Here is a 25,152-nt window from a genome sequence, read left to right on the forward strand (position 1 = left end):
ACATACCTGAATACTATCTATGCTAAGCCCAGGGTCATCATTGTTCTAAATGGAGAAAAATTGAAAGCACTCCTTCTAAAAACTGGAACAAGACAAAGATGCCCTCTTTAACACTTCTATTCAACCTAGTCTTTGAAACTCTAACAAGAGCAAATAGATGAAAGAAATTAAAGGGATACAAATAGGAAAATAAGAGCTCAAACTATCACTATTTGCTGAGGACATGACTTTATATTTAGAAGATTCAAAAATTACAAAATTTCTAGAACTAATAAATGAATTCAGCAAAGTAGCAGGATAAAAAATCAATATCCATAAAATCAAATGGATTTCAGTGATGAATCCACTGAAGGAGAAATTGGGAAAACTACCCCTCACAATAGCCTCAAATAAAAATAAAATAAAATAAAATACTTGGGAATCAATTGAACAAAAGAGGTGAAACACCTCCAAAATGAAAACTACAGAACACTAAAGAAAGAAATTGAAGAAGACCTTAGGAGATGGAAAGATCTCCCATGCTCTTGGATAGGCAGAATTAATATTGTCAAAATGGCCATACTACCAAAAGCGTTAAACAGATTTAATACAATTAGCATTAGAATCCCAATGACATTCTTGAATTAGAAAAAGCAATCATGAAATTCATTTCTAAAAATAAGAGACCCAGAATAGCTAAAGTAATCCTTAGCAAGGAGTGAAACAGGAAGAATCACAATACTATATCCTTAACTATACTACAGAGCAACAGGAACAAAAACAGCATTGTATTGGCACCAAAATACACATGTAGACCAATGGTACAGAATAGAAGGTACATAGACAAACCCACATAAATACAGTAATCTCATAATAGACAAAGGTGACAAAAACATAAGTTGGAGAAAAGACAGCCTCTTCAACAAATGGTGCTGGGAAAACTGGAAATTCATATGAAGCAAAATGAAATTAAACCTCTATCTCTCACCCTGCACAAAACTCACCTCAAAGCAGATCAAGGACCTAGGAATTATACCAGAGACCCTGTGCCTAATAGAAGAAAAAGTAGGCCCAAATCTTTATCATTTCAGTTTAATACCTGACTTCCCTAACAAAATTGGTAAAGCAAAAGAACTAAAATCAAGAATCAATAAATGGGATGGATTCAAACTAAAAAGTTTATTCTCAGTAAAGGAAACAATCAATAATGTGAAGAAAGCACCCACAGAATGAGAAAAAAATCTTTACCACACATACCTTAGATAGAGCACTGATCTCCAGGATATATAAAGAATTCAAAAAAACCTAACATCAAAAGAACAATAACCCAATCAATAAATGGGCTAAGGAACTGAACAGACATTTCACAGAAGAAATACAATCAATCCACAAATATGTAAAAAAAAGTTCATCTCTAACAATTAGAGAAATATAAAGAACTCAGAAAACTTAACAACAAATAACCCAATCAATAAATGGGCAAAGGAACTGAACAGGCACTTCACAGAAGAAGAAACACAATCAGTTAACAAATATATTTTAAAAATTGTTCAACATCTCTAACAATTAGAGAAATGCAAACCAAAACTACTCTAAGATTTCATCTTACTCCAGTCATAATGGCAATTATCAAGAATACAAGGAACAACAAGTGTTGGTGAGGATGTGGGGAAAAAGGTACACTCATACATTGCTGGTGGGACTGCAGATTGGTGCAACCACTATAGAAAGCAGTATGGAGATTCCTCAGAAAACTTGGAATGGAACCACCATTTGACCCAGCTATCCCACTCCTCGGTTTATGCCCAAAAAACTTAAAGTCAGCATACTACAGTGAGGCAGCCACATCAATGTTTATAGCAGCTCAATTCACAATAGCTAAACTATGGAACTAACCTAGATGCCCTTCAACAGATGAATGGATAAAGAAAATGTAGTACATATGGCATTTGCAGGTAAATGGTTGGAGCTGGTGAATATCATGCTAAGCAAAATAAGCCAAACCCAAAAAACCAAAGGCAGAATGTTTTCTCTGATAAGTGGATACTGATCCATAATGGGCCAGGGAAGGAAGAATGAAGGAACTTTGGATTGGACAGAGGGGAATGATAGGTGGGGTGGGAGGTGTAGGGGCGCAGAAAGGATGGTGGAATGAGAAGAACATTATTATCCTTATACATACATGATTACACTACAGGTGTGACTCTGCACTACATACAGCCAGAGGAATGAGAAGTTGTGCTCCATTTGTGTACAATGTGTCAAAATACATTCTACTGTCATGCATAACTAATTAAAACAAATTTTAAAAATAAAGAAAAATTTAAAAATAAAAAGTTTTAGATTAAAAATGTATTTTTCAAACTATATTGTCTTTAAATAGTTTGTAAAATTCATAACATAAACTACTTCTTAAAAAACTTCAATAAACCAACTTTAAAAGTACCAGTATTAGGAAATAATTTATATCTTTGCTTACAGATGATTTTTGAAAATTAAATTTAAGGTCCTAAGTGGGGTGAATTTCATGCCAATAATAATAATAATAAGACAGGGACACTCTCTCTGCCTCATGTTAACGTTGCCTCCTCCCTCAGGTCCTGGAACTTCTATCCTACCATTGGTCTCACCTATATCCCACATACACCTACCCTCACACTCTCCTTCTGTGGTGTACTGAAAGGAGTATCAACTGGGAATAAGACATCTTGGTTTGGGTTATAGTTTTGCTATGCATGCTCTGTGTGGCTATGGTCAAGCTAGTTCTCTTAATTAAAAAGCAGAGTCCCCCACACTAGCAATCTTTCAGAACTAAATGATACAGTTATATTTGCATGCACATATATGTGAAAGTCTAGTTTGCAGAAAAGCATTGTACATACATTGATCTTATGGTTTACATTTGTTTAAACCATGAAAGCATTTTCAGGACAGAAAGTAAGCCTTGGAGTTTCAAGATGGTGGACTAGAGGGCGGCTGCATTTCATGTTGCTCCAGGAGGCAGGATTCAAAAGAGGAGATAGTGAGAGACTTGGGACCAACTCAAAGCCGCTGGGTGAGTCTCTCCCATTGGGGAGGCGTCCCAGATGGGGCGGTAGCCCCGGAACGCAGGGAACTTTGTGAAGTAGAGTTGTTCGGTGAGACGCCCCTCCCCCCACTGGAGCGGTAAACACGGACCACTGGGATCATCGTAGAGGAGGCGGCTCAGCACAGCGCTTGGACTCGGAGCAACCACTGGGGCTCCGGGCGGCTGCCTGAGGAGGAGCAGCGTGGCGAGCTGTTTAGACTCAGAGCGACTGCTTCTGAATACCAGGGGGCTTCCCGGAGGAAGAGGAGGAACGTGGCGGGTCACTTGGTTTAGGAGTGACAGCATCAGAGCCACAGGCGGTTGCCAGAGGAGGAGCTGCGTGGCGAGCTGTTTGGACTCAGAACGACCACTGCCGAACACCGAGGGGTTGCCCGGAGGAAGAGGAGAAGCGCGGCGGGTCGCTTGGTCTAGGAGTGACTGCATCAGAGCCACAGGCGGTTGCCAGAGGAGGAGGCGAGTGGTGAGTTGTTTGGACTCAAAGCGACCGCTCCTGAACACCGGTGGCCTGCCTGGAGGAGGAGCACGGTGGGTCCCTTGGTCTCCAAGCAACTGCTCCTGAACACCCGGGGGGCTACCCCAAGGAGGAGGAGGAACAGGGTGGGTCACTTGGACTCGGAGTGATTGCCTAGGGCTACGGGCGGTTGGCGGGAGGAGGAGACACGAAGTGAGTTGCTTGGACTCCTAGAGACTTCGTTGGAAACCGGGTGGCTGTCCGGAGGAGGAGGTGTGTGGTGGGTCTCTGGGTCTCGGAGCTATTGTACAGGGTTCCAGGTGGTGGCTCAGAGGAGGGGCCGCATAGCCAGGCGATTAGGTGCAGAGCAGGGTCCCAGGAGCTAGGCGACTTCTTCCTGGAAGAGCCACACCGAGACACGCGTAGGGGCAGAGCGAAGTTTCCAGGACTGCGGGCAGATTCTCTAAGGAGAGGCAGACTAAGGAGATTCATCTTCGAAGGGTGAGGCTCCCAGGCCCAGGAGGTAGGTCCGGGCCCTGGGAACGTGGCAGAGGAAGACAGCCCAGCCCAGGTGGTAGTTGTAGATTGAGGGGAAGCTCTAGGAGGGGAACTGACCAGCGAGACATCCCCACCGAGTGAGTCTTCCCCGCCAGGTGAGGTTTTCTCATAAGGTCGGTAAAACCAGAGACACAGGCACAAACAGGCCTTGCCTCAGCCCGCAGCCTACTTCCCCTTTGGATGACCATTGGTCAACAAGTGGAGGCACCTCTGCCCACTATCATGGAATATACACCACCTGAGGGTCACCAACCCTAGAGAGGCAGCTTCCTTGTGGAGCACCGCATTATCAACTTCCTCCAAGACTTCAGGCTACTGAAGGATAAGAGGGGATATACTAGCAATCTTCAGGGACATTATAAGCCAATAGAGGAAATCTGAAATATCTTAATGACCCACTGATTCCTGAACAATATGAGAAAACAAGGGAAGAAAATGCCCCCAAACAAATCTAGATGTTACATCAATAAAATCCAACGACAGCATGGCAGAAGAAATGACAGAAAGGGAGTTCAGAATGTACATAATTAAAACAATCAGGGAAGCAAATGAGGAGATGAAAGAGCAAATGCAGGCATTGAATGATGAGATGAAAGAGCAAATGCAGGCATTGAATGCTGAGATGAAAGAGCAAATGCAGGCATTGAATGATAGCACCAATCGACAGTTAAAAGAGCAAATACAGGAAGCAAAAGATCATTTCAATAAAGAGAGATATTGAAAAAAAAAACAAACAGAAATCCTTGAAATGAAAGAAACAATAAACCAAATTAAGAACTCCATAGAAGGCACAACCAATAGGATAGAACACCTGGAAGACAGAACCTCAGATATTGAAGACAAAATATTTACCCTTGAAAACAAAGTTGAACAAACAGAGAAGATGGTAAGAAATCATGAACAGAATCTCCAAGAACTATGGGATATCATGAAAAGGCCAAATTTGAGAATTATTGGGATTGAGGAAGGCTTAGAGAAACAAACCAAAGGAATGAACAATCTATTCAATGAAATAATATCAGAAAAATTCCCAAATCTGAAGAATGAAATGGAAAATCAAGTTCAAGAGGCTTATAGGACTCCAAATATACAAAATTACAACAGACCCACACCAAGGCACATTATAATGAAAATACCTAACATACAAAATAAAGACAGAATTTTAAAGGCCGCGAGAGAAAAGAACCAAATTACATTCAGGGGGAAACCAATAAGAATATCAGCAGATTTTTCAATCCAGACTCTAAAAGCTAGAAGGGCCTGGAACAACATTTTCAAGCTCTGAATGAAAATGAATGCCAACCAAGAATCTTATACCCAGCAAAACTTACCTTCAAATTTGATGATGAAATAAAATCATTCCATGATAAACAAAAACTAAAAGAATTTACAAAAAGAAAGCCAGCATTACAGAACATTCTCAGCAAAATATTCCAGGAGGAAGAGATAAAAAACAAAGAAGCAAATCAGCAAAGGGAGGAATTATCCTAAAGGAACTGTCAAATAAAGGAGGAACCAAGATGTGTCAAAAAAATAAATAAATAAGTAAAATTTAAAAAATGAACCAAATGACCGAGAATACAAATCATATCTCAATAATAACCCTGAATGTTAATGGCCTGAATTCATCAATCAAAAGACATAGACTGGCAGATTGGATTAAAAAGAAAAATCCAACAATATGCTGCCTGCAAGGGACTCACCTCATAGAAAGAGATACCCATAGACTAAAGGTGAAAGGATGGGGAAAAACATACCATGCACGTGGACTCAGCAAAAAAGCTGGAGTATCCATCCTCATTTCAGATAATGTGGACTTCAAGCCAAAGTTAATCAGAAGGGATAAAGAAGGACATTTCATACTGCTTAAGGGAAGCATAAATCAGCAAGATATAACAATCATAAACATCTATGCCCCAAACAATGGCTCATCCATGTATGTCAAACAAATCCTTCTCAATTTTAGAAACCAAATAGACCATAACACAATAATACTAGGTGATTTTAACACGCCTCTCTCACCACTGGACAGATCTTCCAAACAAAAATTGAACAAAGAAACCATAGATCTCAATAACACAATCAATAATTTAGACTTCACAGACATTTATAGAATATACCATCCAACCAGGAGCGAATACACTTTCTTCTCAGCAGCACATGGATCCTTCTCTAAAGTAGACCATATATTATGCCACAAAGTTAATGTCAGCAAATACAAGAAGATAGAGACACTACCTTGTATTCTATCAGATCATAATGGATTGAAGTTAGAAATAAATGAAAGAGTAAAAAATAGAAACTACTCCAACACCTGGAGATTAAACAATATGCTATTATATGATGAATGGATAACAGAAGATATTAGGAAGGAAATTAAAAAATTCTTAGAGGTAAATGAGAACAAAGAAACATCATATCAAATCTCTGGAACATTATGAAAGCAGTACTTAGAGGAAAATTTATTTCATGGAGCGCATTTAATAAAAGAAGTAAAACTCAACAAATAAATGACCTAACACTACAGCTCAAAGCCCTAGAAAAAGAAGAACAGACCAACACCAAAAGTAGTAGAAGACAGGAAATAGTTAAACTCAGAGCTGAAATCAACGAAATTGAAACAAAAGAAACAATACAAAAAATTGACAAAATAAATAGTTGGTTCTTCAAAAAAATAAACAAAATTGATAAACCTTTAGCCACACTAACAAGGAGAAGACGAGAGAAAACCCAAATCACCAAAATTCAGAATGAACAAGGAAATATCACAACAGACACGACTGAAATACAAAACATAATTAGAAGTTATTTTGAAAATCTATACTCCAACAAAATAGAAAATTTTGAAGATATCAACAAGTTTCTAGAGACATATGAATTGCCTAAACTAATCGAGGAGCACATACACAATTTAAATAGACCAATTTCAAGTAATGAAATAGAAGAAGTCATCAAAAGCCTATCAACAAAGAAAAGTCCAGGACCAGATGGGTTTTCAGCTGAGTTCTACAAAACCTTTAAAGAAGAACTCATTCCAATACTCCTCAAACTATTCCATAAAATAGAAGAGGAGGGAACCCTCCCAAACTCATTCTATGAAGCCAATATCACCCTGATACCTAACAGACAGAGACACATCGAGGAAAGAAAATTTCAGACCAATATCCTTAATGAACATCGACGCAAAAATTCTCAACAAAATTTTAGCAAATCGCATACAAAAACATATTAAAAAGATAGTGCACCATGATCAAGTGGGTTTCATCCCAGGGATGCAAGGCTGGTTCAACATCAGGAAATCAATAAATGTAATTCACCATATCAATAGACTTAAAGTCAAGAATCACATGATTATTTCGATAGATGAAGAAAAAGCATTTGATAAAATACAGCACCCCTTCATGCTCAAAACACTAGAAAAAATAGGGATAGTGGGAACATTCCTTAACATTGTAAAGGCCATCTACGCTAAGCCCATGGCTAATATCATTCTAAATGGTGAAAAACTGAAAACATTCCCCCTAAAAACTGGAACAAGGCAGGGATGCCCTCTTTCACCACTTCTTTTCGATATCGTCCTTGAAACTCTAGCCAGAGCAATTAGACAGACCAAAGAAATTAAAGGGATATGAATAGGAAAAGAAGAACTCAAACTATCCCTATTTGCTGATGATATGATTATATACTTAGAGGAACCAGGAAATTCCACCAGAAAACTTTTAGATCTCATAAGTGAATTCAGTAAAGTAGCAGGATATAAGATCAATGCACATAAATCTAAGGCATTTTTATACATAAGCAATGAATCTTCAGAAAGAGAAATTAGAAAAACTACCCCATTCACAATAGCCTCAAAAAAAATAAAATACTTGGGAATCAATCTCTCAAAAGAGGTGAAAAACCTCTATAGTGAGAACTACAGAACACTAAAGAAAGAAATTAAAGAAAACCTTAGAAGATGGAAAGATCTCCCATGTTCTTGGATAGGAAGAATTAATATTGTCAAAATGGTCATACTACCTAAAGTGCTATACAGATTCAATGCAATTCCAATTAAAATCCCAATGATGTACCTTACAGAAATAGAGCAAGCAATTATGAAATTCATCTGGAAGAATAAGAAACCCAGAATAGCTAAAGCAATCCTCAGTAGAAAGAGTGAAGCAGGGGGTATCGCAATACCAGATCTTCAACTCTACTACAAAGCAATAGTAACAAAAACGGCATGGTATTGGTACCAAAATAGAAAGGTGGATCAATGGTACAGAATAGAGGACATGGACACAAACCCAAATAAATACAATTTTCTCATACTAGACAAAGGGGTCAAAAATATGCAATGGAGAAAAGATAGCCTCTTCAACAAATGGTGCTGGGAGAATTGGAAAACCATATGCAACAGAATGAAACTAAACTCATATCTCTCACCATGCACGAAACTAAACTCAAAATGGATTAAGGACCTCGAAATCAGACCAGAGACCGTGCATCTAATAGAAGAAAAAGTAGGTCCAGAGCTTCAACATGTCAGCTTAGGGCAAGACTTCCTCAACAGGACTCCCATAGCACAAGAAATAAAAGCAAGAATCAATAACTGGGATAGATTCAAACTAAAAAGCTTTCTCTCAGCAAAGGAAACTATCAGCAATGCAAAGAAAGAGCCTACAGAGTGGAAGAAAATCTTTGCCAACCATACTTCAGATAGAGTGCTAATTTCCAGAATCTATAAAGAACTCAAAAAACTCTACACCAAGAATGCAAATAATCCAATCAACAAATGGGCTAAGGAAAGGAACAGACACTTCACAGAAGAAGATGTACAAGCAATCAACAAACATATGGAAAAATGTTCAACATCTCTAGTAATAAGAGAAATGAAATCAAAACCACTTTAAGATTCCATCTTACCCCAATTAGAATGGCGATTATCAAGAATACAAGCAACAACAGGTGTTGGCGAGGATGTGGGGAGAAAGGTACACTCATACATTGCTGGTGGGGTTTGCAAATTAGTGTAGCCACTCTGGAAAGCAGTGTGGAGACTCCTTAGAAAACTTGGAATGGAACCACCATTTGACCCAGCTATCCTACTCCTTGGCCTATACCCAAAGGACTTAAAATCAGCATATTACAGAGATACAGCCACATAAATATTCATAACTGCTCAGTTCACAATAGCCAGATTGTGGAACCAACCTAGATGTCCTTCAGTTGATGAATGGATAAAGAAACTGTGGTATATGTATACAATGGAATATTACTCAGCCATAAAGAATGATAAAATTATGGCATTTGCAGGCAAATGGATGAAATTGGAGAATATCATGCTAAGTGAGATAAGCCAATCTCAAAAAAACAAAGGACGAATGATATCGCTAATATGTGGATGATGACACATAATGGGGGGTAGGAGGAGTTAGTGTTAGGGTTAGAGTTAGGGTTAGGGAGGGGGTAAGAATGGAGGAAGGAAGGACTGTATAGAGGGAAAAGAGGGGTGGGAGGGGTGGGGGGGAAGGGAAAAAATAACAGAATGAATCAAACAGCATTACCCTATGTAAATTTATGATTACACAAATGGTATGCCTTTATGCCATGTACAAACAGAGAAACAACATGTATCCCATTTGTTTACAATAAAAAAAAAACAAGAAACAAAAAAAGAAAGTAAGCCTTATATTTCTTAGAGTTCTAAGGATCTAGCACTAGATCACTGATGGAGTGACTGATCAAGAGAGATTATACTGCTTGTTTCATTTCAGATTCTTGAGACAACCGAGGTTTTATGCAAACACACTTAGAAAAAAAATACTGAGTTCACCAAATCCACTATACAGCTTATAATGAAATAACTTTTTCTGTTGTTAAAACTGTGAGAAATGTATGTGGCAGATACACAGTCGGTTATCTACCACTCTCTGAATTGAAACAGATTGTTTCTTACATATTTAGGAAGTTAATTGCCAGGGTTAATTGCAAAAGAACCTGTTTCTTTTGCTCAATAAAGTCAACTTATCACTTATGATGTTTGCCATTTTATTTTTGCAGTATCATTACTAGAGCCTTACAGAATACTTTGGTATCTAACAGTCCTCTTTGAAACTAAAAGTACATATTGGAGGTTAATAGATATATTAAATTTGTCAACTGACACTTTGTGATATATTGATGGATTCCAAATACTAGGAAATTCATACATTGGGTCAGAGCTTCTGCATCTGTTATGTGGAAGCCAAGTTCCCGGGGCCAGGTCCTCAGTTTTGCCTCTGTTCTCTTCTCTCAGAAATGAGCATTACTTTTTGTTGGCAATGACTGTGCATCATCTCTCACTAAATCTGCCTGGACTTGGATTTCACAGTAAATCCAACAGTACTTTTCTCCCTAACCTCTAGGACACCATGATATTAAAGATATCATGGGGAAAGAGCATGAACGTTGGGGGGTGAGTTACTCTGTCTTCTATGAGCTGAGCTGGTGATGCTGTCCATCCAAAGTCTTGTGTTTCAACTGCTTTCTCAAATCAACTTCTCAGAAACAAGGTTTTAGGTTTTGTGTTTTTGTATGTTTGTTCTGTTTTTTTGTTTGTTTGTTTTGTTTTTGTTTTGTCCAGGATTTCACTGGAATACCCATACAACTAATATTAAAATAGAGCTTCCTCATTTTCATTAAATTTTGCAAAGGTCATTATTTATCCCACTGCTCAAAAAAACTGCATGTTGTTAGAGAGGAGATATATGATGAGAGCACTTGTTGAGATTTGGGGGTGAGAGTGAGGCAAAAGGAAGAAAAAGAAGCATCAGGAAATGTCTTGACTGGTACTACTGAAATCTCAACAAGACGGATTCTACCTGAAGGTGTTTATTTCCTTGTTCCACAAATGTTAATGGAACACTAATTACATTTTAGGCATTGTTCTAGACACCCAGAGTTAATAAAAAGAAAATCATAGTCCTGGATATCATGGAATTTAGAGTCTAGTGGGGGATATAAGTTAACATACTGTGTATGTATTACAGTTTGGATATGTGGTGTCCCCTGAAAGCTCACATGTGGGACAATGCAAGAATATTCAAAGGTGAAATTATTAGATTATAAGAGTTGTATCTTAATCAGTGGATTAATCCATTTGACGCATTAATAAATGGTAACTGTAGGCAAGCAGAGTGTGACTGAAGGAAGTAGGTCACTGGGGGCATGCCTTTGGGGTTTACATTTTGTCCCTGGAAAGTGGAACTTGCTTTCCAGTTGCTTCCCATATCCGTCTCTCTCTCTCTCTCTGCTTCCTGGTTGTCATAAACTGAGCATCTTTGCTTCTACCATGAAGTTCTGCCTCATCTTGAGCCCAAAACAATGGAGTCAACGAACCACGGACTGAATATCTGAAACTGGGAGCCCAAAATGAACTTTTCTTTATCTCAGTTGTTCTTGTCAGGTATTTTGGTCATGGCAATGAAAACCTAATTTATGTCATATATATGTATATGTTACATTGCTTATAGCACACACTTTATATATACACACTGTAAATTTGATATAGATCACATTTATATATATATCACACACATTATAAATTTGATATGATACATATATAAGTATATGATATGTAAATATTATACATCAAATTTACAGTGTGTGCATATATAATATTTTATATATGTATGTATAAAATACATTAGTTATAAGTACTATACAGAGTAACTAAAAAGGATAAAGGTGAAAGGAACTTGAGGTGTTATTTTATTTAGGGTGGTCAGGAAATTGGTCTCTGATAAAGGTGATATTTGAGCAGAGACCTAAAAAGCTGAAAGATTTAAACCAAGTAAAGATCAAGGTAAAGCATATTCCAGCCTGAGAGAACAACTGTAAAGGCCCTTAAGTTGTCTTGGTATATTCCAAGAATAGCAAGAAGGCCAGTAGTCTGGCTAGAGTAGAATGAGCAAAGGACAGAATGCTGGAGATAATGCTGGGGGGCAATTAGATTATAGGGAAGGTACTAGGAAGTCACTGGGCTTTCTTCCAATTAAGGACAGAAGCTTCTAGAAGTTAGGAGCAGAGACATGGCATGATACGATGCGTGTGTTAAAAAGATCACTCCAGCTTCAAGGTGGAGAAGAGATTTAAAACGAGCTTAGAAGCAGGAAGACAACTGTGAAGTTACCTCAAGAATCTACACCAGAGATGATAGGGGCTTGAACCACAGTGGTAGAGAAGGAAGAGGTAGATTTGAACAGATTCTGCATACACCACAAAGGATTTGAATCGTGAGTTCAAAGTCAGCCTCAGCAATGGTGAAGTGCTAAGCAACTCAGTGAGACCCTGTCTCTAAACAAAGTACAAAATAGGGCTGGGGATGTGGCTCAGTGGTCAAGTGACCCTGAGTTCAATTCCCAGCCCCAACCCCATCCCCCAAACAGGAGGTGTGTGAATGGAGAAGAGATCTCAGGCCAAAGATTGGGAAAAGAATACTTAATATTGCATTTAAGCTATTTCTAACTGGGAATCAATGTAAGATACAAATATAAAGATAACCAATGAATCAAATATCTTTAATTAAAGATGTCTTAATTTAAAAACATATAAATGACAGAATTTTAAAGGCCGCGAGAGAAAAGAATCAAATTACATTCAGAGGGAAACCAATAAGAATATCAGCAGATTTTTCAATCCAGACCCTAAAAGCCAGAAGGGCCTGGAACAACATATACCAAGCCCTGAAAGAAAACGATGCCAACCAAGAATCTTATACCCAGCAAAACTTACCTTCAAATTTGACGATGAAATAAGATCCTTCCATGATAAACAAAAACTAAAGGAATTTACAAAAAGAAAGCCAGCATTACAGAACATTCTCAGCAAAATAGTCCATGAGGAAGAGATGAAAAACAACGATGCAAATCAGCAACAGGAGGCGCTAGCCTAAAGGAATAGCCAAATAAAGGAGAAACCAAATCATGTCAAAAACAAATATGAGTCAATTGACTGGGAATACAAATCATATCACAATAATAACCCTGAATGTTAATGGCCTGAACTCATCAATCAAAAGACACAGACTGGCAGATTGGATTAAAAAGAAAAATCCAACAATATGCTGCCTGCAAGAGACTCATCTCATAGAAAGAGACACCCATAGACTAAAGGTGAAAGGATGGGGAAAAACATACCATGCACACGGACACAGCAAAAAAGCTGGAGTATCCATCCTCATCTCAGATAATGTGGACTTCAAACCAAAACTAGTCAGAAGGGATAAAGAAGGACATTACATGCTGCTTAAGGGAAGCATAAATCAGCAAGACATAACAATCATAAATATCTATGCCCCGAACATTGCCTCATCCACGTACGTCAAACAAATCCTTCTCAATTCCAGAAATCAAATAGACCACAACACAATCATACTAGGCGATTTTAACACACCTCTCTCACCACTGGATAGATCGTCCAAACAAAAATTGAATAAAGAAACTATAGATCTCAACAACACAATCAGCAATTTAGATTTAACAGACATATATAGAATATACCATCCAACAAAGAATGAATACACTTTCTTCTCAGCAGCACATGGATCCTTCTCTAAAATAGACCATATTTTATGCCACAAAGCTACTGTTAGCAAATACAAGAAGATAGAGATACTACCTTGTACTCTATCAGATCATAATGGATTGAAATTAGAAATAAATGACAGAATAAAAAACAGAAACTTCTCCAATACCTGGAGACTAAATAATACACTATTATATGATGAATGGATAACAGAAGACATCAGGAGGGAAATAAAAAAATTCTTAGAAGTAAACGAGAACAAAGACACATCATATCAAAATCTCTGGGACACTATGAAAGCAGTACTTAGAGGAAGATTTATTTCATGGGGTGCATTCAAAAAAAGAAGTAGAAATCAACAAATAAACGACTTAACACTACAGCTCAAAGCCCTAGAAAAAGAAGAGCAGACCAATACCAAAAGTAGTAGAAGACAGGAAATAGTTAAAATCAGAGCCGGAATCAACGAAATTGAAACAAAAGAAACAATCGGAAAAATTAACAAAATAAATAGTTGGTTTTTTGAAAAAATAAATAAAATTGATAAACCCTTAGCCACACTAACAAAGAGAAAGAGGGAGAAAACTCAAATTACTAAAATTCAGAATGAACAAGGAAACATCACAACAGACACGAGTGAAATACAAAACATAATTAGAAGCTATTTCGAAAATCTATACTCCAACAAAACAGAAAACCTCGAAGATATCAACAAATTTCTAGAGACATATGAATTACCTAAACTGAACGAGGAGGACATACACAACTTAAATAAACCAATTTCAAGCAATGAAATAGAAGAGGTCATCAAAAGCCTACCAACAAAGAAAAGTCCAGGACCAGATGGGTTCTCAGCCGAGTTCTACAAAACCTTTAAAGAAGAGCTCATTCCAATACTCCTCAAACTATTCCATGAAATAGAAGAGGAGGGAACCCTCCCAAACTCATTCTATGAAGCCAATATCACCCTGATACCTAAACCAGACAGAGACACATCGAGGAAAGAAAATTTCAGACCAATATCCTTAATGAACATCGACGCAAAAATTCTCAACAAAATTTTAGCAAATCGCATACAAATATATATTAAAAAGATAGTGCACCACAATCAAGTGGGTTTTATCCCAGGGATGCAAGGTTGGTTCAACATTCGGAAATCAATAAATGTCATTCACCACATCAACAGACTTAAAGTTAAGAATCACATGATTATTTCAATAGATGCAGAAAAAGCATTCGATAAAATACAGCACCCCTTCATGCTCAAAACACTAGAAAAAATTGGGGTAGTGGGAACATTCCTAAACATTATAAAGGCAATCTACGCTAAGCCCATGGCTAATATCATTCTAAATGGTGAAAAACTGAAAGCGTTCCCCCTAAAAACAGGAACAAGGCAGGGATGCCCTCTTTCACCACTTCTATTCAACATCGTCCTTGAGACTCTAGCCAGAGCAATCAGACAAACCAAAGAAATTAAAGGGATACGAATAGGAAAAGAAGAACTCAAACTATCCCTGTTCGCTGATGACATGATTATATATTTAGAGGAACCTGGAAATTCCACCAGAAAACTTTAGAACTCATAAGTGAATTCAGTAAAGTAGCAGGTTACAAGATCAATGCTCATAAATCCAATGCATTTTTATACATAAGTGATGAATCTTCAGAAAGAGAAATTAGGAAAACTACCCCATTCACAATAGCCTCAAAAAAAATAAAATACTTGGGAATCAATCTCACAAAAGAGGTGAAAGACCTCTACAATGAGAACTACAGAACACTAAAGAAAGAAATTCAAGAAACCTTAGAAAATGGAAAGATCTCCCATGTTCCTGGATAGGCAGAATTAATATTGTCAAAATGGCTATACTACCTAAAGTGCTATACAGATTCAATGCAATTCCAATTAAAATCCCAATAATGTACCTTGCAGAAATAGAGCAAGCAATTATGAAATTCATCTGGAGGAATAAAAAACCTAGAATAGCTAAAGCAATCCTCAGTAGCAAGAGCGAAGCAGGGGGTATTGCAATACCAGATCTTCAACTCTACTACAAAGCAATAGTAACAAAAACGGCATGGTTTTGGTACCAAAATAGACAGGTAGATCAATGGTACAGAATAGAGGACATGGACACAAACCCAAATAAATACAATTTTCTCATACTAGACAAAGGTTCCAAAAATATGCAATGGAGGAAAGATAGCCTCTTCAACAAATGGTGCTGGGAAAACTGGAAAACCATATGCAACAGAATGAAATTAAACCCCTATCTCTCACCCTACACAAAACTCAACTCAAAATGGATCAAGGACCTCGGAATCAGACCAGAGACCCTGCATCTTATAGAAGAAAAAGTAGGTCCAAATCTTCAACTTGTTGGCTTAGGATCAGACTTCCTTAACAGGACTCCCATAGCACAAGAAATAAAAGCAAGAATCAACAACTGGGATAGATTCAAACTAAAAAGCTTTCTCTCAGCAAAGGAAACTATCAGAAATGTGAAGAGAGAGCCTACGGAGTGGGAGAATATTTTTGCCAACCATACCTCAGATAGAGCGCTAATTTCCAGAATCTATAAAGAACTCAAAAAACTCTATACGAAGAATACAAATAATCCAATCAACAAATGGTCTAAGGAAATGAACAGACACTTCACAGAAGAAGATGTACAAGTAATCAACAGATATATGAAAAAATGTTCAACATCCCTAGTAATAAGGGAAATGCAAATCAAAACTACCCTAAGATTTCATCTCACCCCAATTAGAATGGTGATTATCAAGAACACAAGCAACAATAGGTGTTGGCGAGGATGTGGTGAAAAAGGAACACTCATACATTGCTGGTGGGGTTGCAAATTAGTGCAGCCACTCTGGAAAGCAGTGTGGAGATTCCTCAGAAAGCTTGGAATGGAAACACCATTTGACCCAGCTATCCCACTCCTTGGCCTATACCCAAAGGACTTCAAATCAGCATACTACAGAGATACAGCCACATCAATGTTCATTGCTGCTCAATTCACCATAGCCAGATTGTGGAACCAACCTAGATGCCCTTCAGTTGATGAATGGATAAAGAAACTGTGGCATATTTATACAATGGAATATTACTCCGCAATGAAGAATGATAAAATTATGGCATTTGTAGGCAAGGACGAAATTGGAGAATATCATGCTAAGTGAGATAAGCCAATCTCAAAAAACTAAAGGACGAATGATCTCGCTGATAAGCGGATGAGGACATATAATTGGGGTTGGGAGGGGTTAGCATTAGGTTTAGGGTTAGGTTTAGAGTTAGGCTAAGGAGAGCGGTAAGAATGAAGGAAAGAAGGACTGTATAGAGGGAAAAGAGGGGTGGGAGGGGTGGGGGGAAGGGAAAAAAAATAAACATCATTACCCTATGTAAATGTAAAAAATAATAAAAAAAAGAAACATATTAAACTGTACCTGGCACATAGTAGCCTCTCAATAAAAAAAATTTAAAAATAAAAAAATAAAAACATATAAATGAAAATTACATTACTTTTTATAATTGATTTCAATATTTACTATAGATTTTAGAAAGTAAAATGGTAGATGGTCAGTTAAACAATTAAGTGCACTTTCCTACTACACAGAATATTTTTAAAATGAATGCTTAAACTCATAGAGAGTTGCTCATAGTTGAACCTGGTAATCAGTTACTATTAATGCCACTAAAGATGTAAAATCAGTAATAATTGTTGTATAGACAGCTTTATTTTATATATTTCCTTCATTTGAAGTGCTAAGAATATGACTCTCCTGGGATGACAACTTAAGATTTTGCTTTTCTTGCCAGGGATACCAAAGTATAAATACATATGAATGTGAAATTAGAAATTTTACTTCTTTTGATATGTTCCAATAACTCTACCATCCAAGCCTTCATATGATCACTGCCCTGGGTGAACCACGAGTGAGAGATGAAGACCTGATTTCCATCTATCTAACAGCACAAGAGTTTCCTCTCTTAAAAATAACAGGAAGAGAATTTTCACTTTTGGGAAAAAATAAAAGAGTCATAGATATAAAGAGGGAGGAAACTAAAATGAATCCTGGAATGTTGGGTGTTTGATTGGGATTAGAGGTATGGGTATGAATGCATGGTTTTCAATATGTACAGATAGAGAAAGGAATAATAATAGATGCAGAGAAAGGAATACTAATAGAGAAAGGAATAATAATAGATTTCAATATGTACAGATAAAGGAATAATAATAGATAAAAGAATAGATTCAATTTATCCATTAAAAATTTTAAATATAACATGTTTTTTAAAATGTGAACAATATGATACAGAAATTACATTTCTGAACACGTATACCACAGAGAAGCACTTGAAAATATACACAATAAAGCAGGTAGAAGTATGCTCATGGCAGCAGTGTTTATAATAATAACAGGAAATAAATGTTCAATAATCTAATAATGTGTGTGTATGTGTATATAGAGAGAACTGTCCCTGAGAAAGCATGGGAGCAGTGACACCCCTAACCGGATGAAGACACTTATCCTCACCTATTGGTTTCTAAATACCATTCTCCTGTAAATGGAACCAGAGTATCTCGGAGAAATGGCTGATTCTGGCACTGGTGCAGAAAAAATACAAGATGATCTAACACATATTTTTGGATGAAAAAATAAGAAAATAATTGCAATAATGATGGAGATAAGTTAAAAGGACCTTGAAGTCTGAATGGACTCCCACTGTCCAAACCTGTGATAATATGAACATCAAAATAAATATTGGTAGTAACAGACAATGATAACTAAATGAAATAGAAAATGATAAGCATATATGATTGTAGATGAATAAAGGAATAAAAATGTTTTATGACTAACAAGATACTTACATAGTCTCAAAGTACACAAAGTAATTAGTATACAATAAAAAAGATAATTTTTACAGTAAAATTCTGGCAGACAATGCCTTAGTGAAATGATTAAATTCTACTTAAATCATGTAACACCTGACAAGATAAAACAAGAAGTCAGCTTCACTTGTGTGCTATTCCCACCAAAGACATATAACCTGAAACTAAATATAAGAAAATGTCAAATAAACCCAAATTGAAAGACACACTTAAAATAACTGAGTTGTAGTATTTGACATTTAATGAATGTCAGGCATCAAACAAGTCTGTTCTAGACTGAAGGAAGTTATTTTCATTACACAACTTTGCAAAGACTTCTTTTGCCATATGTGCTTACTTTCTATTCAATTTATCCATTAAAATTTTTAAATATAACATGTTTTTTAAAATGTGAACATATGATACAGAAATTACATTTCTGAACACATATACCACAGAGAAGCACTTGAAAATATACACAATAAAGCAGGTAGAAGTAAGTTCATGGCAGCAGTGTTTATAATAATAACAGGAAATAAATGTTCAATAATCTAAATTTTTAAAACTGTGAAATATTCATTCAATGAAATACTAGGTAAAAGTTAGAAGGAATGAGGTACATTTATATGCATGATTATCAGTAGGTTGAGAAGGTACCTGCTAAATAAATGGAATCATGTTGCAGAGTAACATGCATGATATAATAACTCTTCATGTAAAATAAAAATATAAACTGTATATATTCTAGGTGAATGCATCACTGAATGCATACCAAACAGAAAACAGTGATAACAGAGTATTTAACTCCTACTAAGAGGTGGATTAATTGGTATCTTTAAACTTACAGGTTTTGTTTTAATTTTTTTAACTCAGATAATCATGCATTATGTAAATAAGAAAAAAGTAATTTAACTTCTAAAGGAACACACAGTCTATTTCAGGAATATAGTGGACATTAAGAACTTAATTTTCTTCTGTTAATTATATTTTTTCATGCAATTCATCTGATCTTTGAGGAACTACACCTTGACACATACTATCTTGTGAAGCATTCTTCAGAGAGGTAAGTTCATTACACAGTCTGGTACATCAACATCTCTATTGCTCTGTCCACATTTTTTTGTGTCAGAGATTAACAAATATTTAATGTTTATTTAATAGTAATTAAATATTATAAATATTTAGTATTCACATTTTATTTATATTATAAATATTTATATTATATTATATTATATACCTAATTTATGTTTATATTTATATTTATAATATATAACATATATAACTAATATATAATAATATTATTTATAATATTTATATAAATATAATTTATATTTATATAAATTTATAAATTAAATTTATATAAATTAAATTTATATAAGTATTTATATTTATATAACTATAAATGCTTATATACTTAATATAAATATATAATATAAATATAAATATATAAATATATAAATATTTATATTTATATAACTATAAATACTTATATAATACTTATATATACTTATGCTTATAAATACTTATATAGTATTTATATAAATATAAATATTATAAATATAAGTATTTATAAAATTATCATATAAAATATGATATAAAATTATCATATAGAATTATATAAAATTATAAATATAAGTATTTATATTTGTATAAATATAAAGATTATAAATAATTTTATTTATATATTAGTTATATATATTATAAATATAAATATTGTGAATTTCATATTTATATTATATTTAATATTTATTTAATAAATAAATATATTTAATATTTTAAAAACAAGCACTGTTTTTTAAATTTATATCAGATTTATCTTAAGCTGGTATATAAAAACAAACATTTTACATATGGATAAGTGCTGTGGAATCTTTCCATACACATATGGAACATTCTACAAGTGAGAGCAGTCTTTTTATTAGGCTACTACTTTTGGTTGGATTTCTACCAGTTGCATCCAAAATAGAGAAACATAGGAAGGGCTACTCTTAAAGAGATATTTTCAATAGACAAAGTCAAATGAAAGAGAGAGAAACACTATGAGAAATGATATATTAGGACCAACTGTTAGAAATTAAAGATGTGTACTATAAGTTATAAAGAAATCACTAAGGTAACAGAAGAATTGTTACATAAAAGTAAGAAAACAAGACATCAGTAGTGAACTCTAAGGAAGGCTATGACCTCTGGATGATAAGGACGTGTCAATTTAGGTCCCTCAATTGTAACACATATACCACTATGGTGCAGATCGTTGGTGATAGCGAGGCTGTGCATGGTGTGCAGGCAAGGGATATATGGAAATCTCTGTGAACCTTAAACTGCTCTAAAAATTTCTATTAAATACTTCAGTGAACAGTGTACAAAAAGAGGAAAATAATGACAATATTTAGGACAAAGAGAAAATAAATTGCCATAAAGTAGATTTAAACACAACTATAACAAGAATCAAATTATACATGCATCATCTGTATTAGTTTTTTACGTCTGCCACAGCAAAATACCATAAACTTAGTGACTTAAAGCAACACAAATTTATTATCAAACAACTCAGTGTTCAGAAGTCTGGCACAGGTCTCACCCAGCTAAAACCAAATAAAGGGCAGGATTTCTTTCTGAAAACTACAAGAGAATGTGCTTCCTTGGTGATTAGGGTCATTGACAGAATCCAGGCCCTTATAAATTGTAGGACTGAAATCTCTTAACTTACTGTCCATTAGGTGAGGCCTGGTGGAGCTTCTAGATTGCATGCCTTTGCTCACGGTCCCTTCACACTGTCCTCAAGGCCACCGAAAGTTAGACTCCCTTTCATATTAAGTCCTCTTGTCTCTTCTTCTGCCTCAAATCTCTCTGACTTCTGCAGTGAAATCTTCCCAGATTCTGAGGCTCATATTGTCAGAAGGGACCCATGTGGAGAATTCAGGATCTCCCCTTTTTGAAAATCAGTTGATAACCTAATTCAATTTGAAAACTGAACTCCTTTATGCCATGTAAGCTAGCATATTCACAGGTCCAGGGATTAGGACATGGGCATTTTTAGGAAATAATTCATGTGCCTACAACATGGTCTTAAAGAGAGACGAGACTGGATGGAAAAACAAGCCCCAATTATATGGTACCTACAGGAAGATCACTTTAAATACAAAGAAACAAGTTATTGGAAATAAAAGAATAGAAAATGATAAATCACCCTAAGCAAAAAAAAAAAAAAAAAAAAGGGAGTCAGCAAAGTGGCATCTAGAGGACTCTAGGAAGCTGTCCCTCCCCAGAAACATGAAAAATTCTGGCAAACTTTCAGAATCAGTGTCATTGAAATTCCGAATGACAGCCAAAGGATTGCAGCAACCAAGCAAGCGATTTACCAAGAGGATTTTGCAGAGAGCCTTGTGGCCTTTCCACTCACCTTGTACCATCCCAGCCCCACCGCAGTGGTGGCTTTGCAGATATGAGGCCATGGACACAGTATGGGTACCTGGTTCCAGAGGAAACGGAGCAGATCTTGTCCTCAGGGAATTCTGTCTCCACCTGTCTGAGGTTTAGTTCCCTGAAAGACTAATGACTTGCCAATGACTTGACTTTGGCTCCCTTCATCCAGAAGTGTCTCTGGGTGTTTATAGAGAATGAGCCACGCAGAGGTCTTTGCTCAGAAACGCTGGAAGGAGACCCTAGCGCCACGCGTGGCTCAAGTCTCCAGGATCGCTCTCCCTGGCGGCGAAAGAGGGAGGTGAGGCCAGCCGGCGGGACATGGAGAACAGAGCAAAGAGCGGGCAGAGGCGGCGCTTGTGGCCCGCCCAGGGCACCCGCGACCTCGCTCGCGTTCCACCCAGCGCAGCACCGGGGAATGACTGCCTCGCTGCCTTCCTGCGTCTCGCCTGCCAGCGCTCCCAGAGCCCAGACGCCCTGGTCCCCACTCCCAGAAGGGTGGACAGAGCAACAGCCAGTCTCAAGGACCAAGTTCATGCCTGACCAGACCTGGACCCATGACCGTGAGGGCGTACTGGAGATTCTGGAGCCAACAGGGGACCAGGTGCTGTTGGTGAGTAGTGGGTTCTCTCCAAAGGGATGGCCTGTCCCAGGAGGACAGCTGGAGTCGAAGGGGGAGCCGGGCTCTGCTGCCCGGAGGAAACTTTATGAATAGGCTGGAGTCAAAGGAAAATATTTGAGGACCAAATCTGAAAGCACAGAACAAATGCTTACATTGGTACACTCACTAAAATATTAGACAAATAACAAGGTTCTGTTAGTACAGGAGGGAAGAAAGAGTGATTCGAAGTGGCAGATGAAATCAGAGTTCTTCATAAACTGGGGCACGCAGAATATTAGGGAAAAGTAAAACCACTCTGACCGTTAACATCAGACATACTCCTATTTACTATTGCACCTACCGTAGCCCAGACACTCACATTCATGTGAATCCTGCTACAAAACCTCTACCCCTGACTAACATATTATAGAAATACTATTTGTACTAGCTACATCTAGCCATGTTGTGTACTCTATTCTCTGATCAGGATGAGCATCAAATTTTAAATATGCATTAATTGGATCACTACAATCTGTAGCACAATTTTTATGAGGTAACCTTCATTATCCTTCTATCAGTTCTATTAAGAAATGGGTTTTTACTAATTACCACTCAAGAAAGTGTATAAATAATCCTCCCATCCTGACCTCTAGACATAATATGATTGATTTCAACACATATTGAGCCCCTTTTGATATAACAGAAGGTTAATCAGAACTCATCTCAGGTTTTAAAGTTGAATATGCTGAGGCCAGAGAATCAAAACTTTGAGGCCGGCCTGGTCAATTTAGTAAGACCCTGACCCGAAAACTAAAAACTAAAAGGTGTAACTTGGTGGTAGAGCACTACTGAGTTCAATCCCCAGTATTTAAAAAAAAAAAAAAAAAAGAATATGCTACAGGCCCATTCAACAATTCACAGCAGAATACACTAATAGCATTATAATAAATGCTTTAACTGCTATTCTTTTCCTAGGAGCATGTTACAATCCCCATATATCAGAAATCTTTACAATGAACATTGTTATTAAATCTCTCTTCCTAACTGCCACACTTATTAATTTGATTCCAATAGGACCAGCTTGCAGATCTTTTATAAAAATAATTTCCTACCACTAACACTAGCCCTATATATGTGACACATTTCAATACCCACTCTTCTTTCAAGTATTCCCTGCAAACATAAGAAATATGTTTGATAACAGAGATACTGTGATAGAGTAAATAACAGAGGTTTAAGTCTTTTTTATTTCCACAGTTGGAGTAGTACTCTTAACTCAAAAATCTTTTTGCTACTAATTATATCACATTCTGCAGTAACAAAGGTGAGCTAAATAGGTCATCTAGTCTAAACAATGGAAATACCAAGGTCCCTTCTCATCCAGGTAATAATACCTTGTTTATAACTGCTGCACAGCCCTCTAGGTTACCATCTAGAATAACACAGAATTGTGAAAACCTTTCTTACCATGTGTAATATCATAGGGGGAAAGAGTCTATATTTTCCTTGGAAAACAACTGAATGACTCTTGCAAACTCTGAATTTGACATGTAGGGATTTCAAATATTTGGCATATTTTTCAGATGCTTTCAGACCTTTTTTTAGAAAAAAGATATAGAGTACTTTATAAGCCAAAACTATGTTGATTTCTGTAAAAACTTTTTGTCCCTCTCCTTGTGTTACTTTGGTTTTCATTTTTCACAGCATTTTCTCAGTTTTTTGTTCATTTGACATTATCTGTGTTTCATTTTATAAGATCAAATTGCTAGCGAGAGTAATTTCCTCTAAAATTGTTTTCTTATTCACAGCATTAAGATAATCAATCCTTCTATAGTAAAAGTGAATGAAAAATATTCTTGGTATTAAAGGAATCTACTCATCCATAAACATGTTTCATGGAATCACAATGTTAATGCATAAATTGCAAACTGAGGTACTGGGGCTGTACAGCACTTGCCTAGCATGTGTGAGACACTGGGTCTGATTCTCAGCATTGCATATAAATAAATAAAGATCCATCAACAACTAAAAATATTAAAAAAAAAAATTGCAGATGCCTCACAAGCACAAAGCCCTGGGTTCAATCCCCAGCACTGCAACAACAACAACAAAAAAAAAAAAAAATTGCAGGGCTGAGGTTGTAGCTCAGTGGTAGAGCACTTGCCTAGCTTGTATGAGACACTGGGTCCAATTCTCAGCACCACATATAAATAAAAAATAAAGATCCATTTGCAACTAAAAAATATGTTTTTTTTTAAAGTTTGCTGACTGAGGCTATTTCTGAATAGTCCAATCTCTATCTTGACAATGTACTTAATTTTGAGAACTGTTATCTCATTTGCCTGAATTTTCACAGCTGGTATTATGTCATTAACCACCTGATATCATTGTTTTTCTTATAAATCGTTTGTAGTGTCATGAAGCTTGTATCTATAGAGAGTTGGTGACTTTTAGGGAAATACTATTAATAAAAACATAAATAGTGAATACATTTCATCATGAAAAATCCATTCATAAAATGTGATTTAGCATACTATTAGGGTTTGGACACCAAGTATCCCCCAAATGCTCCTATTAATGTAGGAATATTCAAAGGTGAAAATGATTGGATTATGAAAACTTT

General features: G+C 36.4%; 1 protein-coding gene across 1 annotated transcript in view; it reads left to right on the plus strand.

The window, feature by feature from the left end:
- The window catches only part of LOC124964168 (spermatogenesis-associated protein 31D4-like), a 78,432-nt gene extending 56,478 nt beyond the window's left edge, over positions 1 to 21,954 (plus strand). The window contains exon 5 of the mRNA XM_047524034.1: positions 21,804 to 21,954. Coding sequence (XP_047379990.1) covers positions 21,804 to 21,954 — 151 coding nt within the window. The remainder of the gene's footprint in view (positions 1 to 21,803) is intronic.
- Positions 21,955 to 25,152: the final 3,198 nt, after the last annotated feature.

The sequence above is a fragment of the Sciurus carolinensis genome, chromosome 14 (genome assembly GCF_902686445.1).
Source record: "Sciurus carolinensis chromosome 14, mSciCar1.2, whole genome shotgun sequence".
NCBI classification, from domain to species: Eukaryota; Metazoa; Chordata; class Mammalia; order Rodentia; family Sciuridae; genus Sciurus; species Sciurus carolinensis.